Source organism: Anarrhichthys ocellatus, unplaced genomic scaffold, assembly GCF_004355925.1.
Source record: "Anarrhichthys ocellatus isolate YVR2014 unplaced genomic scaffold, GSC_Weel_1.0 scaffold34, whole genome shotgun sequence".
Lineage (NCBI taxonomy): Eukaryota > Metazoa > Chordata > Actinopteri > Perciformes > Anarhichadidae > Anarrhichthys > Anarrhichthys ocellatus.
In genome coordinates this window covers 323,925-343,564 of record NW_022280064.1, presented here as the reverse complement: position 1 = coordinate 343,564, position 19,640 = coordinate 323,925, and the positions used below count along the sequence as shown (strand labels likewise).

Here is a 19,640-nt window from a genome sequence, read left to right as displayed (position 1 = left end):
GAGAGAGAGAGAGAGAGAGAGAGAGAGAGAGAGAGAGAGAGAGAGAGGGGAAAATAAAATGCACAGATGCCAGAGAGAGAGAGATAAAGGAGGTTTTAAAGGAGCCGGTGACAGTGAAACCAGTTTATTGCATGAATGATAGAAAGAGAAGGGGGAAAAAGGAGTTAGGCTTTAAAGCAGTAGTATTGCAGACCGTCAGATATACAACATGGAGACCAATGACACGGGACAGGTAATGACTGGGAACCAGGGTTTATGTTGCCGTGGTAACGGTTACCACGGTTACCCGGAGGAATCGGAGGAAGTCCCCCCCAACTAATGAGATGATGCAATGATGATGTAAAACATAACCGTAAATGGACATAGTTTGAATCTAGAACTCAACAGTGACTTTGTTTTGATACTGAACCAATGACAAGCAATCAAAAGAAAAAATCACAACTTAACTGAATAACAATTAGGTATTCAGTGTGATAATCAGCGAATAATAAAAACAAAAATGTAGATTATCTAACAGCAAACTATTTCATTAACCATTACCAGAGTTAATTGAAACAGCAACTGACTGACTTCCACAAAAACAGCCATTTTGTCAGGCAAACAGTTGAACGGAAGATGTCAATAAAGTTGCTGTAAAGTACACCATATTGTAAGGACAATAACAAGGCATCATGCAATTACAAATGAATTTACAACAGCTACAGTCATGGATGGATTGTGAGGCAATGGGCCCCTGAGCACCCCCCTTCCCAGACTGAACAAACGCACATCAACAAATGATGTTGTGCCTCTTTCAACAACATTGAAAAACTCTGAAGCTGAACTTCAGTATTTAGTTCACTCTGGAGACGAAGAACCTCACTATACTAAATGAAGGAAACCATCAAAGAAAGCCGAAGATGCAAGACATATTTTCTTCAAGCATTGATTTAAATAAATTTACTGATGTAACTGTACTTTAATGAAATGTTACTGAAGCATCAGAATCATGTGTTAGAGTTGTATACTGGATTTGGTTAACAGACAGTGAATATAAAAATACTATGATCAGGATGAGAAGCAAGAAACAACAGTCACCTCATGCTGGGGCTCTGGCCCCCTGACCCCTTGGCCTGTGCTCTGTAAACCCGTTATGTAATCCATCCATGGCTACAGCACAGTGTGTGAGGGAATACCAGCATATGAAAATATGTTGCAGACATTTCACAAAAAATATTTCCATTTCTGTTGCATGTCTGTAACATGATTGGATTCCCTTCACTGTACACACTATTCATGCAGCATGACATATCAGTTACATTCTTTTACCTGACATGAGTTCAGCACCGGGGGCAGCAGGAGCAGCAGCGGCTGTGGCATCTCCTCCTGTGGACTCTGGCAGGTCAAATCAAAATATACCATACCATGCCAGGTCAAAGTAGGATGATGAGCCATTCCCATCGCAGCATAAGGGCAAAGAAGGGGTAATAGTCAGCCTTCGGCTTCACGCTGGTAATGCCAAACAAAGTGCTTAGAGTTAGATTGGAAGGCTGAACACAAAAGTCCATGTATATTTCAACAAACCAGGAAACTTTGCTTCAAGAATTTCAGACACACACTCAAATGAACACGTCTCCCATAACGCCGTATTCATTTGACAGTCGCAGTAAAGAATCCATGTGCATTTTCAAACAAGGAAAGTAAAAAAAAAAACATTTGTAGCTTTCAGTTTATAAATAAATTGACTATTTCAACATGATCAAGCTTCATCTCAGGCATCTGCTTGTAATACTTTCATGATTGACTCATAAAGAAGAATTCCCATTGTTCCAACATGTATGTGAGTTTCAACACAAATGTACAACATAACTACCCGGTATTTCTGACCATTGATGAAGCCTTATATCAATATTAGTTGTTTAATCTGATCTTCCCCAGATTCTACTCCTCTTCTCTGCTGATGCATTCATGAACGGGGGAGGCAGAGTGAGGCCAGGCAGTCATGTGAGTTACCCACCACCAAACAGGTTCATGATGGCTCCCGTGTCAATTTTGGCCGGGGGTGCAGAGCAGAGGATGGGGGCAGGGGAGCTGTATACATCCGCTGGGGAGGTGGAGACGGTGTTTAGAGCCCAAACACACTCTCACACAAATACACACAAACCATTGACTGATTATAATGCATGTTATCAATTGCAACCACAGTGCACGCAGTACATGCTGGAATGGGAAAGTAGGTAAGAGTGAAACATTTCCTTCAGCTCAAAAGCTTTTAGCTGACCCGTTAGAGAGCCATCTCATTTCCTTTTCTTCCCCTTTCCTAATCAAAGCCAAGGACAAAGCTGAGAAACAGACACGGCAGGACAGGATATGAGAGGGAGAGTGCATGAGAGACAGCAGGAGTAGGTGCAATAGGGTACCTGCTGTAAACAAGTCAACACTGGGGGGGGGGTCTGCTTTGGTGAAGCTCGTGTCTGGCATGGAATCAAAGAGATCTAGGAACACATGCGCACCCAGAGACAGGAATATTAAAACGCTCAAACACTTTAAAAATGGTGAGGATGCTCTGACTCACGCACAGCAGCCAACTGAAAAAGGCCTTCAATATGTGCACATTAGTCTGATGACACCAATGAAGAAGAACAAAAGCGAGAAGAAGATGGGGAAATCAGGAGGATGCTAATCAATATGAATGAGAGCACTTAAGAGGCTCTTAAGATTAATACCGGAGCACACACATCTCTAACATTTACCGCTGAAAAGGTCAGTCGCAGGGTTGGCGGCGCTGGGAGCTGAAATGGTTGCGATGGTGGTGATGGCGCTGGATGCAGAGGTGAAGAGCGGTGAAGGGGAAGGGGAGGGCGGAGGCCGGGGCACCACAGAGCTAAAACAGGCATCCAGCGAACTACCCAGATTATTATTCTCCACTGTCATCATGCCGAAAAGGTCTAGACCTGAAGATGCTGCGTTGGTGCTGCCGTCCGGGGGAGCAAAGGGGTCTTTTTGGGGAAGAAGTGGGGTGGGGGGGGGTGAGGAAGAAATGTAACACGTGAACAGGAAGGGAGGATGTTAGTCAGTGACTTTCATACAGCGCAGAACAGACACGTTTTATGTGATGATGATGATGAAAATACTGCTGTAAACATGAAAGTTGAGGAGAAAAAGAATCTGAGAGAAATTAAAGGAGAGAATGTGCAGAGCTCCAACACACTCCTGGTGTTAGTGGAAAATAGCATCTGTGATGGAAAAAATGAGAAACAAATGGAGTGAATATAAAACACCTTCACAGTGTATTAACCAGCTGCAACCTAACTACAACTAAAACCAAAGGACTGCCACGACCTTCTCCATAACACAAAATGCACATATAAGATGCCAAAAAGACAAGAGACAAGTAAGACCATTGTCCTCGATCGCCATCATAACAACAATACTGTCCAGACACCAGCAGCAATGAACAGCAAATCTGTATGCCTGCTGTCCCCACACAACGCCTTGGGACGAAACCCTGAATACAACTTGAGACCAACCAGAAGTTCACACATACACGCCGACACAAACAGGTCTGTTTAAACATCTGTACATTCACAGTCATTGCACTCAAACCAGTGGTGGAAAAAGTATTCAGATCCTTTATTAAAATGATCCGCGTTTAGGATTGTGGGGGATTTATTGCCAGAAACTGAATATAACAGGCTATTCATAAGTATTTTTGCATTAGTGCATCACCTGTTTATATCTACATCAGGTCCTCTTCACAGAGTCTGCCATTTTGCACCACCATGTTTCTACAGTAGCCCAGAACGAACAAACCAAACACTGACTCTAGAGGGGGCCTTTTACGGTTTTTAGGTTACCTGAAGGCCACCGTAGGTTATCCGACACACTTGGAAAGGGAGGAGTGAGTGGATGGGTATTCATTTGGTTGCAATTTGCAGCCTCAAGCGGTAGATGCCACTAAATAGACTGCTCTTTTAAGTAAAAGGAGCACTACAGCAATGTAGAAATATTCCATTATGAGACCTATTTTAAGTAGTAAAGTTGGATGCAATTGCCTTGGCTTGCAAACATGAAATCCTGTATATTGGGTTATGAGTCTGTGTAAGACTTCAGCATAACACTGGGACACTAAGGTAGGGGGGGACCCCCGATTGCTACTGGGTTTTTCACACTGATGATAATCATATTTTCTACTATATTTCCTAATTTTTAAGCGATTACGGGAAAGCAATATCCATTTAGTTATTTATTTTTAAATTCTCAATACTTTACAAAATATTTGGAGAAATTTAATTTCACATTTAAATCAAACAAATATATATGTATATGTCCGCAAAAATTCTGTCAACTGTGTTACTAACAGAATATCCCCCTGTCACAAAACAATGGTTTGTCCCGAAACCATGTGACCATGTTTCTCTCAGTGGCGGCCATTTTGAATACATTCTGGTGAGCATCCTCTGATTTTGATCTGTAATAGTGTATTGTGAAAGAGTGACGGCCTATTAAATTACTATGTTGGGTACATGTATGTGGTTTACAATTCTTTCATGATTCTTTTACATTTTCTTTTCATATAGAAAACATGGGAATAAAGAAACAGCCGTGTAGAGCTAATTCAATTGCTGATACTTTGTATACTTACAGTATACACTACTGTCCTGAGTTACTTTACACCACTGACTCAAACTTACTCACACAAACAGACACACAGACAAACTTTCTGTCACCCACCAGCTCCAGCGTTGGCAGCAGGGGCGGACGTGGCGGCGGCCCCACCTTCAGCGGCTGCTGCAGAGGCCTCGGTGGCAGGAGCAGGTGTTGTAAAGGCATCTGGGGTTCACACAAACCCCAGCAGAGGACAGAGATGCCCAGAGAGACAGAGACAGATGAAGAGGTAAAGATGAAAAGAGAAAATCAGGAGACAAGAAACATGAGGAGGAAAAGAGAGCATGAGGAAAATAAAGGTACGCTTTGAGCATTATCAGCACTTGTTGTGACGCTAAGTTTTCAACTGTAAAACATGGTAGCTTGCTGCATTGATATAGGACATTAATGACTGACAGGTGAATGGACAAATGGGAATACAGACAGGAGGCACTACAGCAAGGGTTAATCTACTAAACCTGAAATCTACAAATGTTACAGCTGCCACCTGTATCTGTAGCCACGTGACAGGGTTTGATAGAATTGCTTTTCACTGAGATCAAAGAAAAGCATGTCTGCCTATCAAACAAGACGCATGTGGAGAATGAATGTAGCAGTATGTTTACGTGCAAGCCGAAGCCATAATGCAGAAATGTCTGTGAGTGTGTGGAGTATTTGTGCAGTATTGTGTGTGTGTGTGTGTGTGTGTGTGTGTGTGTCTGTGTGCAAAAGAGAAAATGAGATTGTTTGTTTCTGTATATTATCATCCTGCATGATCTATTTGGTATGGAGGCCCAAAGCGGTCATTATTAGATAAATAAATTATTATAAAATAAAATAATCAGATGAATACATTGTGTAAAACTAATGAATGGACCGGTAATTTATGACATAAAATACATTTACAAAATGTATTGTTTTCATACTACAGTTTTATGCCCTTTTTCAAAATGTGTTTTCATTTCATGAAGTCACTTTTACCAATGGCACTTTGATTTCACACTGAATTCTATTTCATCATTTTCAGAATCTTGAAACTGAAGAACTGCTACCAATTTTTACTAATTTAGCCGGTTAGTTCTATTGATAATGGGAGCAGCTAGCAGGTTATTTCACAGTTAACCACTTCAGTGTTTTGATTCTAAGGATGTTCCCCAAGGAAAGACACACAACTACAGTGTTGAGCAGAGAGCAAAAAGAGCAGTCCGGCTAACTGGAGCTAGCTAACACAGTTAATCTTCACTTTGATGCTGAGTAATGATTAAAGTAAATAGAATATGCAGCCTTGTTGTGTGAAATAAAAAGGAATTAAGGAATCACAGTATCCTATGGAAAGTTTTTCATGCCTTTTCCTACGAAAGCCAGAAACACGTGTCAATTTCCGCTGAAAAGGAACTTCCGTTTTCACAGGAAAGTCAGTTAGGTTTAGGCAAGAATAATACGAAAAGATCGTTGTTTGGATTAGAACGCTTTCGATTGTTGGACCCATCCACCTCCCCTCCTGCCCTCTTTATACCTCTTCGTTCAAGATTACGTGGATAAAATAAAAATTTCTCATTATTTTTCGTAGCTATCGCTACGAATGCTGGATGAGACCAGCCTGAAGTAATTGTGTTTATTTACAGCAGCAGACTCCAGTTTGTTAATTCCAAATAACTGTAATGTTGTTGTTGCTCCAGCTAATGGGAGCTAACCGGCTAAATCTGGTAGCAGTTGTAGAGGCTGGAGGCATGTGATTGTCTCAAAGGTGAAGGAGCGGGTTATTGTCAACAACACTTTCACAAAAAAGTCACATTATGAAATGAATTGTGACATCGGATAAACATCTGTTAATATATTTCAAAATAGTTTTACACAATTGTTTCATATGCTTATTTGTTTCAGAATGATTTATGTATTTTACATTCAATTCTTTTTCAGGCATACTAGGCAGTTGATAGCTGAAAAGGATGGAGGTGTGCTTCAATGCATCATCAAGACCTGACTATATTGATGATGCAACTTTGTTAGCAGAATACAGACAATATCAGTGATAAATCAGCAAGGTTCTGTCTACATACTGTGTGTGTTTGAGCATGCGGTCGTCTTTGTGTTATCATATTTGTGTGGTGGTTTTAGGGTTGAGCTTCCCAGAGTGATTCTTTCGTAGAGAATTTTCTGGAAGCCCACTGACCTCCCAACAGATCCATATTGGCGGCGCCAGGGGAGGTGGAGGCTGCTGTGCTAGTGGGAGGAGCTAGAGAGACTCCCGGTTCTGCCGCTGCAGGAGTGGGCGTTGCTGCTGCTGAGGAGGGGTTGGGCTCTGCTGTGAGGGTGGGTTCAGATAGCAAGGAATCGCCCATTTCTGCGAGTACCAACGGGGTGTTCGAAATCCCCAAAGAAAGGTACCAAAATAAACCCCAAAAGAGCAACCAAAATAACCAGTTGAGTCACCGTTGAACAGTGAACAAAAGCAATCCAAAACAAAGGTCCAATTCAAATGAAAGCCAATTAAGACATTTTGGAGTTGACCAAGCAAAGCAAAATCCAAATTTTAACCAAATTAAAGTTAAATTATCCAACACCATTCGGTCATAACCAACAAATAAAAAAACAACCAACCAAAAAAGCCCCCGTTGTAAACCAAAAACAGACAATGGAGTATGTGCAGGGAAGGGAGAGAGAAGGCAGAGAGAAACAAAGACACTACTCAGACTAAAGAGAACAGCTTGAGGAGACAAACAGGGACATTTGTACATAATAGTCTATCTATAGGCCTATGTTCAATTTTGATTAAAACATTAATATTGTTTCCAGGTCACCTCAATTTGAGTTTGTTCAGAAAGAAAGTCAATGACATTGAGGTGTCATGGATGAGGATTTAAGAAGACACCAGGCTAGACAAGAGGCTGGAGATGAAGTGGAAAGTAGAGTGACGCTCACCTGATCCAAGAAGATCTATGGAAGCAAAAAGCAAAGAGAGCAAGGGAAATACATGTTAGGTCATACCCGCGCTAAAACCGATTTTGACAGTTTATTAAAGAAAACAGATTACTTATATAGTGGCTTGATATACTGTTATATAATGCTAGAATGTGGATTTGCATTCTTTCAGATGAACCAGCAGCTGAGTTTACAGGAAGGAGGATGACTTACCTCCCCAAGACGTGGGGGCAGCTGATTGTCCTGAGGGACCCGAGGAGGACAGTGGGTCCAGGTCCAACAAGGAACTGGAGAATGAGGTCGAAACAGAGAGCGAATGACATTTAGTTCATCGTCCTTTACAGAAGGTAATTCTTTTACATTTGCTCTTTGCAAAAATAAGTTAATGTTACTGTTATCAGACACTAACATGACTAAATGTCTTTGACCATTCAGTGAGGCTGTTAACATTGATTGTTAATCACTGTAGCAAATTTCATGGCAATCAATCCAACAGTTGAAATGTGTCGACCTCATGGCGCTCAACGAAAAGTCATGGGATCACCAAAGTCAGCGGGATTCATCCGCTGGGAACCATGAATGCAAGCTAAATGATAGTTGTTGAAATATTTCTGTCCGGACCAAAGTGGTGGACCAACCAACCGGCATTAACATGCCTAGAGCCACAATGCTAGTATGACTAAAAATAAGACTTTGTAGGGTTTATCAAATACTCCCAAGGCCAAATAACCGCTGCAAAATGAGCTCTTAAGCCCAGTTTTCAAAGTTTGCAACAACCATTTATTAACAAACGTTCAGAATCATAAAAAGGCAGAGAAGAGAGAAGAGTTCACAGAGTTTACTGGCACTCACTCTTCAGCTGGCTCAGCAGCAGCAGCAGCAGCGGCAGCACTCTCCCCAGGAGGAGGCTGCAGCACTGGAACAGCGTTTGAAGATTTGGCTGGAGTCGATGTTGGAGACACATTGTTCGTCGGAGACCCCTGAAAGATAGACAGGGAAGCCCCATTTTCAGTGGTGCATCAGACTGGAAGAACTCAATAAAGATATGGACTGTTTTGAATGTGCGCCTCACCTTTGTTGGAGACCTGAAAGAGTGAGAGAGTAGAAGGAGTCGTTAGTTCTTGAGATTGAAACAGACAAATCTCCTGGACACAGAGGGAAAATTATTTAATGGGTCTATTTTTAAAGGTAAAAAAAAATAAATAATAATAATATTTAGAACAAATATGTGGTCATATGAATAGTTGTTTACATACTCTAATTGTTGTAATCAATTTAACTTTGGAAAATAAAAACTTTATATTCTAATTCACATTGCATGTCTGGATGTGATGAAACACAACTTACTGTTCATCAAAACATGCGGTTCTCACATGTAATCACATCAATACACACATTTCCACAACTTAGTTAGTGGTGGTGTAGTTATGTTTCAATTCACATGAAGATCACCTACATACTGTAATTCACATGTGAATGATATGTAAGTTTATACCGGAGGGGGTGGGGGAAGTGACAGTAAAATAATTCTACACAGTTTTCTAAGAGGTTAGTAAACTTCAAACAAAACATGCAGAAATTGCTCACCCTTCACTGTTGATTCCAAATGAACATAAAGGGGGGTAAAAGAGAGGAAGGGTTAAAGGAAATTGTAGAATTATAGCACTTGTTTTGTTTCTACCAACATTTATCTTGGTTAAGAGGGAGTTTCTCAGATCTCAAAGTATTTCACTTCAGTTCTTTTGTTATCATAATTCTTCTAATCTCCACACAGTGTCATAAGAAGCACCCAAACTGAAATTGTCTTACCCCTTCTTTCCACCCTTCACATCTTCCAAGCCATTCATGTGTGTTTCCAGACTCTCCAGGATACTGCTGGGAGCCTGAAAAAAAACAAAAGTAGAGTAATTAATACATAACATTTTCCACTTGTCTCCTACATCGCGGTGTCAGGCTGTGCAAGTCCAGATATTGAAAAAAGAAGAAAGTGGTAAAAAATGAGAGCGACAAATCCCACTGCAATACCCACATATGCATGTACAAACACACACACTCGTGATTTGTGTCTGAAATTCAATTAGGATCAACATGCCGACACTTCATCCTGTAAACAGGCACTCAGACAGGGCACCCTGTGTTTCTGTGGTTACCGGGTCCTCGAGAGGTGTAAAAGGACAGTCTTCGTCATCCGAGTCCGCTAGATCCACTACTACCCCCGGGTGGAGACACTGGGGTGGGGAGATTTATGGTGGGTGAGTCGTGGGTGTTTCTGTGTGTGTTTGGGGTGGGATGAGTGGTATTCATGTGCATTACATTCTTGGTCGCACCAGATAGATAGATAGATAGAGAGATGTGTTATAACTCACGTAGTTGATGTCAGGAATGTCGTTTTTGTCAACTCCGATTGTCTGTTGAAGGAAGAAGAGTTTAAAATCTGCATTGCCAAACTTTACAGTCCCCACACTGCTTTGTCATGACGTGTGTGCATCCCTATGAAGGTGGTTTTAAGTGCTATTACCTCGGCCAGCTTCATGAATTCCCCAATCTTTGTCACTCTGGTCAGGAACCTCTTGTAGATCTCCAAGGCCTCCTTACAGTCACTCTTCTTCATCTTGAAGTATTTCTCTGCCAAACAAAAGTTTTGCACATTCAGATTCTTTGCGCCGTACGTTTACAACTTCGAAATGCCAAGTGAAAGATACTCCTGGACTACTGACCTAATAGGTTGATGACTCCGTCGTTGTAGGACGCAAACAGTTTGACCAGGTCCTTGAACATGATCAGGAATGCAGCATTGATGATCCCATTGTTAAGCTCCTTGGGATGAACCTGAGGAAAAGGGAGAGAGCATGTGAGAATTGGAAGGCCTGGGAAAAACCTCTGTCTGGTGTTCAGATATCAAGCCAAAGTCTGACTCACATCAAACTCCAGGAGTGTGTCAATCTGAGTCTGCAGAACAGGCATGCCTTTCAACAGCTTCTCAGTGGTCATGGTCCTCATCACACCCTCAGCACTGAAAGAATACTACAGTGTTAGATGCTTCACAGGGATGAGAGCAGCCATTGGACATAGCACAATCAATTTTTAAAAAGCCTGGACGGTAGAAAGTAGAGGAATGAGTAAGCAAAGGCCTATAAGCACAACATCTCTGAACTCCATGTTCGACTCACCCTTTCTTGACTCTGGTGAAATCAAAAGCCATCTGGCGGTAGGCGAAGGCTTTCTCGTTCAGGTATCGTCCATACCGTCTGATGAATGTCGACATATCATAGCCTAAACGGGAAATTTATGCCAGAAAGCAGACAGGGTTCATTATTTTTGCTTTTTCTGCTAGAAAAAAATCTGAAAATGAATTGGTGTTCGTTTTCGATATTAAAAAGATTTCATAATTTTTTCGCTTCACTTTCTCTTCAGCTTTCCTCGGCACGAAAAGAAACAGTGGCTTCTTGCAGCAGGTAATGTAAGACTTTTTCACAACACAAGAAGACAAAATCTCGGTAAAAATCACTTTCAACTAATCTGTTCAGAGAAAATCCTAAAAAAAACAACGAGCCTTAAAAGCTGAAAACGAATACTAAAAATGCATGAAATGTCGTGAAATTCAGCCAAAACCATTAAGAACTGCAAATCTGTGACAACAAAATTTATCGATTTACATCGATAAATACTTTGCAGTTAACAGCACACAGCTGCCTTGTTGCAAATTTCTTCTTTTATCCCACATGGTCATGACAACATTTCAAACACAAAGGGAATCTTTGGGATAAAACAAGCCCTTTGTTATGTTCTTTAGCACATCTTAATTTAGGTTGTAGATTAAATTTCTCATATATTTGTCAAAGAAAAAAAACAAAAAAATCCAGGGCATGTGCTTACTAAGAATGTAAAATAAAAAAACATGGTAATAAAATGTATGAATATGAGAGCCCAAATAAACATGAAACATTAGACATTTGAGACAGAAATTCCAGCATCTGTTTGCATGCATGTGTGAATGAGTTTGAGTGTGCGATCATGTCTAGTACCTCCCTATGTATTCGCCAGACGGCTTTCATTGTGTTTATCTCTTCCTGTTGTGTTTTTTTTTGCCAGATACTGTGATATTTTTCTTACCGTGAGCGCCGGTTTTGTCGATAAAGTTGCTGAGGTTAAACAGAGAGGTCCTGGAAGCCAAGTACTGAATGAATCTCTGAGGAAGAGAAAGAAAACATGATAAACATTAAACCATTGTCAAGGTAAATGGAGGAAAGAGATGAAGTCAAAGCTAAACACAACAACAAAACACATTAACACCTGTTTTAAATGGAATTTCACTGTGTCACATAGCAGCATTTACAGATCTAAATCCATGGATGATTGCTCAACCACTGAACCCACAGGGTCGTTACTTTGAGGAATTGTGGTCAAGGCCTATACTTGTCTAGCTCGCCTCAGCACCACGCACAAGTCAATTATCAAGACATTTATAATACATTTGAACTGGGAGATGAATTGGCAAATCCATTCAGTCATTTCCATCATTTATTCCCAAAAACCCCTCCAACAATTACATCATTTGTATTCATCTCTGTGGATTTCAGCTTGAACTGAATTGCAACAGATGTAGTTGTTCTTCCTGGGTCTAACCTCATTGCCGTGGACACACATGTGATGACTGGTGACCAGGGCCTTGAAGACGACCACCCAGCTGGCATTGGTGGCTCGCTCAAACAGCGTGTCAGCCATCTGAGGGATGTTCACGTTGGTGGTGTTGGTGGCTGACACCAGGTCTGCAACACATCCACAAAGAAACATTATTATCATTGACATCGTGTGAAAATTGGAGGTCTGATGACATGAAGTAGGTTTCTAGAAGTGGAAATTGCATACAAGGTGGCACGTAAGAAGAGAGCCACTGGTGGTTTAGTCTTAGACAAATGCCAACACAATCTGAACAGCTCTGATTAAACTTTCATTAAGTGGGCAGGCTCAGTGTTCACTGCAGAGCTGCTCTAGACACCCATGAGAATATTAAGCCAGGAGAAAGACCTGATGTACATACGAAATGATGTTGGTGCAGGAGCCCACACACACACACAAAGCACACGCACACTGACAACGCAAAAAGACAGAATAATGCCTTGTCAGCTCCCCTCCCTGGATGCCAGACACTCAGACTGACAGAGAGGGTTCCAACAGTGTCCAGACCATTGCATCAGTACAAGGTGAAATATAAGTATTTTCTACCAAACTCTCGTCCTCCTCTCGAGGTTGAAGAAATGTACTTCTCTGGGTCAAACACGTCATTGCGGACAGTGACTAACCTCTCATTTCTTAGTATGTATAGTGTAATTATAAGTATGTATAACATACTTCATATGAGGCATCAAAAGTTACTACAAGGAGTTTGTAACTGGTTATGAAACGGTCTCAATTGAACACTGATGCCTCTATATGACGTACATAAGTAAACAAGACCATCAGCAAGAAGATTGGTTATTTCTATAGTTATTCTTAATGCCTGTTGCCGAGTCCGATTCTCCGCGAAATCAGAGGAAGCGATTTACAGGACGCAGACCAGAGGAGCCAATGATTACATTTTCACAGGCATAGCTTCACAATGAGTCTTATGTTAGCCAGATAAAAGGAAGCAGGAGGAGATTTTTCTCTTGGGAACTTATTTTTTTACGCTACATTTTGTGGTTATGGCTGATAATGGCTGTAATAATGAGCAATGATGACTAACATGCACCAGGCAAGTTGCGTCTCTCTTTCACTCGCCTTCAAAACAAATGTACAGGCTAACCGGATCAAGTTCTTTGTGACACGAGGCTGCGATGCTAATTGGGAAATGCAGCCTTCATCCTAGGAAAACACTGCTTCTGTCCACAGAGGCCGCCAAAATCAACACAAAACAGCAGTTTCTTGTAGTTGCTTTAACGATTATTTAATGTAATTATTATTTAACCTATGTTGTTTGAGCTTAATCTGTTATTTCTATTTACTAATTGGTCTAAAAAGTAAGAAAACTCCAGTCCAAAACCAAAAGATATTCAATTTATATCATATAAGACAAAGAGGAGCAGCAAATCCTCACATTTAAGAAGCCGGAACCAGACGAGGTTTCGGATTTTTACCTGAAAAAGGACGTAAAACAACTTTATTTATTAAAATAGCTGCCAATTAAATTCCTGTCATTTAATCAATTCAATAATTTACGTATTGTTTTCAGCTCCATACTACAGTATATACACAGTTTTGCGTACCTAATTTGCAACATGCAAGCTGCAATTTGTAACATTAGGTGATTTATTTTCTATCATTTTGACTCTTTTCTTTTTGCCATATAAATCCCGCTCAGTATATTTCTGGAAAAAGAAACAGGCATTTGCTGCAACCATTGCAATCTGCATGTGAGCAGGCCCCTGACTTCAATAGATAATCATCACATCTAACATTTGATTTATTCTTTGTCTGGTGTGGGAGTTTCTTCTTAGAGAGAGGGAGAAAGAGGCAGGCTGACAGATGGCCACAGAAAAAGCCATGCAAATATAAAGAGACCGAGAGGATTTGGTCCTTTAGAAACAAAAGGATGGATGATATTTTACTAATGAGGTATATTGCAGAATGTTTGCCAATCATGCAGCACTACTAGAGGCCCTGAAACATGTTTGACATGCCTGACACAAATAAATACAGGGGCACATATTGCATTTGTTGAGGGCACAGTAAAAAAATAACACCATCTATTTTTTAGTCCATCCCCCTGACATTGACAGCTGAGCAACAAGGGCAGGTCTGAGTGTATCCATACCGAGTGCCAAAGAGAGGAATGCAGCAAATATTGGCAGGCACCTCTGATAATGGAAGATGGGGAAGGCCGTTATATTGAACGGGCCTTGGCCTTGCCTTGAGTAGGTGGATACCAAACTGTAGTCCAAAAATACAGCAAAAGGGGCGGGGCAAGAGAGACGCAGGAAAGAAGAGAAAGTCTGTTGAGGAGCACTACTGTACACAAGAACGTGTAAGAAATGAAGAGTTGGAGCAGCGAGGCTGTTCAAGGAAATAACAGGCTGGCAGGTTGGACAGAGAGGTTGGGGGTTGGGGTGGCTGGAGGGGTCGTAAACAGATTATTGCTAATCACTGGTCCTGGTCTTTCTACGGTTGTTGTCTCACTGCCCATCCCCCATACAGCTCACATACATACACACCTGTCTTGGCACCACCTGTTTCGCACAATGCTCACCATCTAACACGTCTCGGCTTATCGTCACCAGTGCCGTCAGTCAGTGTGATGATTCCGGTTTATTTAATTATCTTCCTAGCTCAAAATGTAGCAGACAATATCAGCGTGAAGAGCCCTACATTAGCGCTTTTATTTCATCCTCTACTTGAGAGTTTTCTTATTTTTTCCCCCCTCATTTAGCTTAACTTCTCTGTGAAATAGCTGAAGATTACATCTCCCTGCAGCCTTTTCAAATGACACACACACACACACACACACACACACGCATAGAGACATGGTCCACAATGGCGGAAATATGATTATGTAACATTATCATGTCCCTGGCACAGCTACAAGTTAATATTCATACTAGCACGATGAACACGGCGCTATCCACTACCATTCTCAGACTATCAGCTCATAATACCCAATAATAACTATGCATGTATGTTATTATATCTGTTTACTGTTGTTTAACGGGCCTATCTTATATAGTGGTATAATCCACGCTTTCTGTTTATAGTATCACACCTGAAACGAACACATACTGACTTACAAGTGTGTGTGTGTCTAATGAGGATTGACTGAGCTAAATAAAGACTCTAGACGGTAATCCACGGCCCACAGGAGAGCTCTAAGAATGAACTGAGGCCTCATACTCTGCGAGTGTATGCATGTGTCTTTATCTAGTCTGGGTCTGCGGTAATCGTTTTTTATAATTGCTAAACAAACCACTCTCGTGGTAGCTGGAATATTCCGGTTAAAATGATACAGAACTCACTCATTACCAGTGACAACAACAGTGAACACCAATTAGTCTCACATTGATGACATGAAGACATCAAGAAATGATATTTTTACACAAGATGCAACGTGTTGATTGGTGAGCTTTAGAGGTTCTGGTTTGTGGATTTGCTGTTTCCAGTCTTTATGCTAAGCTAAGCTAACCAGCTGCTGGCTGTAAATTCATATTTACCAGACATATAAGAGAGTGGTATGGTCTTCGCATCTCTTAGCAAGAAAGCGAGTAAGAGTAAATTTCCAAAAAGATGAACTATTCCTTTTAGGTCCTGCAACTAATTTAATTTGTCTAGACATCCAGAGATGCTAGCTGTGGCTCCAATAAAAGAGTCTCACACGTACACACCATACTGTAGACAGGACACATGATCTAACTACACTCGTGTACATGTGGTCATTAGCTTCCCGTACATTCGGTGCATTAATTCCGCTCCTCTAAATAGCTATTTCTACGTGACCTGTCTATTTACAACATAACCTCAGATTAATTTAAACCCACTGCCTTTGGTGTTGAGTGAACTCTGCTTTGTTGACCTTGCATGGACCACATGTTCTCTAGAAATGTGTAACACACACCCTCCAGTGTTCCTTTCACTATCCACTGTTTGACACAGTAGATAGCCGCAGTCTGGTATGGCATGGAATATGAAATTGAAAAGCAAGAAATAACACACCTTTGACACCGCAGTTTCATCCCCTGAGCTGTGGGCCCCATATAGCAAGAAATCAAATGCAGGCATCAAAGCCACAAAAAAAAAGATGTTGGCTCTCCATACAAAGGAAAGTCCTGCACATACATATTACCTTTGCAACCTTTATTTTGTAGGTGAATCATGTGTCAAAAGGCACCTGTGACACACTCTCATTCACATCAACCACATCAGGCTGTTCATCGTTCACGTTTTGCCACATACGATCAGAAGAGTAATTGCCCTTTGTCCTCCTGAAAATGCATCTTATACATATTCATGTTGACCCGCACTGAGACACCTTTACAAATACAATCAGTGTATTGGTTCTAGTTAAAGAGGTATACAGTCATTATGATTGTCTCTCCATATTAGAGATGACAGGCCGGCCATTTGTCCTCTTTCTTCTCACAATTGCCCTCCGTCATTATAGTGCCTTCCCCTAACACTCTCAATCTGTTGCCATCGCAACTCCACTGAACCACCACCGCCGCCTCCGACGACATACACACGCCCAGCCCAAGGGTCAGTAACTGGGTTGGTGTCACAATGGAAAACAGCGTAACCTCATAGATTAGAAAACCCATATATGTGTTTCCTGTGTAATCTATTTGTAGCTGTATCGTCTCATACATAACGTGTATAAGAATATTTCCACGTGGCTTGAGTGTGTGTGGTAAGTAGAGGCGGTCTCCTGTAGTTTGGACAAAGAAGTCATGGCTTGTGACAGTTTGCTCAACAGTCCAAATCTGAACAGTCAAAAGTTAAAGCCACACAGAAAACAAACACACGGGACACAATAGAGAGTGAGGAAGCAATGGTCTCTGGTGCATTGCTAGCATTAGCATTGTCACCTTTGGCTGTGTAAATAATGCAAGGCAGTCATTGGCTGATTATTAAATTATTCAGCAGGGGAGCGGATCACAAGATATAAGGTCCCTACCCCAAGACACAGGACCAGACCTGGCCAGCGACCACACAGACACAGACGGACACAAAAAGACAAGACATGAAGAACCGTTCAGACCACCCGTCATCTGTATGCAGTGCCACGCCACTGCTTTGGTCTGACTCACTATTTGTGTAAGATGACAGTGATTAATCACAAACTGTCATAAGGTGGCCCCTGCTGTCATCTGGAGATGTGTCAATAAAGCTGAGATTTGATCATGTTATTCAGCTGTGACTTTATAGCCTAAGCTCACTGATAGACTATGTGCAACCCAAATAGGTCTCTTTGCATTTTCAGACAACATTATCTTGAAATTTACATTTTAATTTATGTGTAACACTTACACTTCCTTCGTTATCCAGACCTGCAGGTCTTCAGCAGTTAAGGGAAGTGGTTTTGCAGGAGCACAGCAAAGGGGAATTAAATGGTCTTGTTCTGAGGATGACTTGTCATTCTGCCTTAAAATGTGACCTTTTCTCCCTCCCCTTCACCCACTCTCCCTTTCTCTCTCCGTGGGTTTCCATCACCCTTACTGGAGGCTGACACAATAGGTCACTAGAGGGGTTACCGCCTTATGGCACCACACCCATTTAGGCTAAGAGAATTAACAAATGACTGGCCATGATTATACGCCTGTGGTGGCATGTGGTCTTAGTGGATGCGGTGTGTTATAGGCTAGGCCCTGTAAGGCCAGCCCATGCGGTAGGAAAGAGGAAGAAGGACTACACTTACACTCCAGGTGCTTTTTCTTGGGCGCCATCACTTCATGAGTGGTGGCTTTGCAGACAGCCCGGGCCATATCTGATCCCGTTAGCTGGTATTGCGCAGCGGCGATGCGATCCGTGAGGGTTTGCCCCGACATTTTCTCTCCGTTGAATCGACCACCTCAGGAATGTATGTCGCCACAGGACGATGAAAAAAAAAATGTATGAATGTATCCCGGCTGCTTCCCGGTGGTTCAGTGAGCGAATCCCGTGCGTTCCTCTTCCCCGATTGATACAGGCCTGTGACCTTCTGTGTGGGCGAAGAAAAGCACACAAAAGGAGCTCAAACGCCACTACATAAACATTATTTTCGCATCAAATGGCGCGGTCACGTTGATAATATGCGCGGTGAGATGAGTAGACTTACGCAAGGTTGTGAATTCCCCTCGACTCGTCCAGGCTCCAACCGTTCCGTTCAGCACCTTGGACAGCTAATGCCACTCGATTATGTAACACTCAACTGGCAATGAAAGCTATTTTCTCAGCCCGCAGCAATTATTAAAAAAATAATGAAATAGGCCAATGAAAAAATTGCGGTGCAAGCGAGGCTCCTCGGAGTGTCCAAAAAATATTCTTGGGAAATGACGGAATGTAAATCAACACTCCATAGGTCGGTCAAATATCCCGTTTGGAGGGGGCATCAGGTTTGGCTGTCTTTCCTCCCGAGTCAGTGCATGAATAAAATGCTTTCAAAATAAGAGAAGAACCGTTATTTCCTCATTGGTTTTCAGATTGAGGTGTTTGCGTGTTGGGCCACTCGTCAGATCGACAGAAAATGCGCACCGCTCCCCGGTGGTGTCGCCAACACTGCGCAGTGCAAGATGCTCAGGAAGAGGAAAAGACAGAAGGGAATTTCCTTTTTTCTCCTCCCCCCTGTCGTTTGTTGATTTATTTGGTCTAGCTATACGTCCTAGACTCAACTCCACCAGCGGGTTCTTGGACAGGGTTGGATGACACACGTCGCATCCCACATCTCTTAAAGGGGAGTCAATAGGCTCGTTCGAGTTGAACTGCGCCTCGCCTGGAAAGCAGACGAGAGCAGGCGGACGTAGAAAGGGGCGTTGACAAAAAACTGCGTTCAAATCGGACCGTTTTCAGCCGCCTGCTTCTTCTTCTTCTTTCTTTTTTTTTTGGCGGTTGGCAAACAGCTTTCGGGTGCATTACCGCCTCCCACTAATCTGGAGTGTGGACTAAGGACTCCAATACGACAACCAAACGAAAAGAAATACATATACATATATACACTCACATACATACATATGTCTAGATCAATGATATTTTCCTCTCCAATCTCTCTTAGACCTTTTTTCAAAACTTCTCTCGCTGACTCGTACCTCTGACAGGACAATAAAACATGGTCCACGGTTTCTTCTTCTCCACAAAATTTACACTTTCCATTATTATGCTTTCTAATAACATAGAGGGAACTGTTAAGACCAGTATGTCCATTCCTTAGTCTTGTCATAATTGTCTTCTCTTTTCTAGTTTGTCCACTAGATCCTGCCCTCCCAACCAATGGTTTATTTTTAAACAGATATCTTCCTTTACTCCCTTTATTCGTTCTGACATATCTTTTTGATTTGTCCCTTAATCACCACTTTAGCTTCTGACTTACTTATATTTACATTAACGTTATTTTTCCCACTCTTCAAAGCCCTTTTTGCTGCTTCATCCGCCTTCTC

At 41.8% G+C, this 19,640-nt stretch overlaps 1 protein-coding gene across 7 annotated transcripts in view; it reads right to left on the bottom strand.

Annotated features, from left to right (window-relative positions):
- The window catches only part of LOC116393574 (clathrin coat assembly protein AP180-like), a 23,849-nt gene extending 4,837 nt beyond the window's left edge, over positions 1–19,012 (bottom strand). For 2 of the 7 annotated variants that reach the window (XM_031866012.1, XM_031866011.1), the window contains exons 1-18: positions 17,927–18,056; positions 12,175–12,317; positions 11,662–11,737; positions 10,719–10,821; positions 10,468–10,561; positions 10,266–10,377; positions 10,067–10,173; positions 9,915–9,956; positions 9,358–9,431; positions 9,136–9,141; positions 8,621–8,633; positions 8,401–8,528; positions 7,762–7,835; positions 7,549–7,563; positions 6,800–6,970; positions 4,714–4,812; positions 1,997–2,083; positions 1,309–1,374 (exon numbers count right to left, since the gene is read on the bottom strand). In XM_031866012.1, coding sequence (XP_031721872.1) covers positions 1,309–1,374; positions 1,997–2,083; positions 4,714–4,812; positions 6,800–6,970; positions 7,549–7,563; positions 7,762–7,835; positions 8,401–8,528; positions 8,621–8,633; positions 9,136–9,141; positions 9,358–9,431; positions 9,915–9,956; positions 10,067–10,173; positions 10,266–10,377; positions 10,468–10,561; positions 10,719–10,821; positions 11,662–11,737; positions 12,175–12,317; positions 17,927–18,056 — 1,540 coding nt within the window. The other 5 variants (XM_031866013.1, XM_031866014.1, XM_031866009.1 and 2 more) reach the window with 4 other exon arrangements.
- Positions 19,013–19,640: the final 628 nt, after the last annotated feature.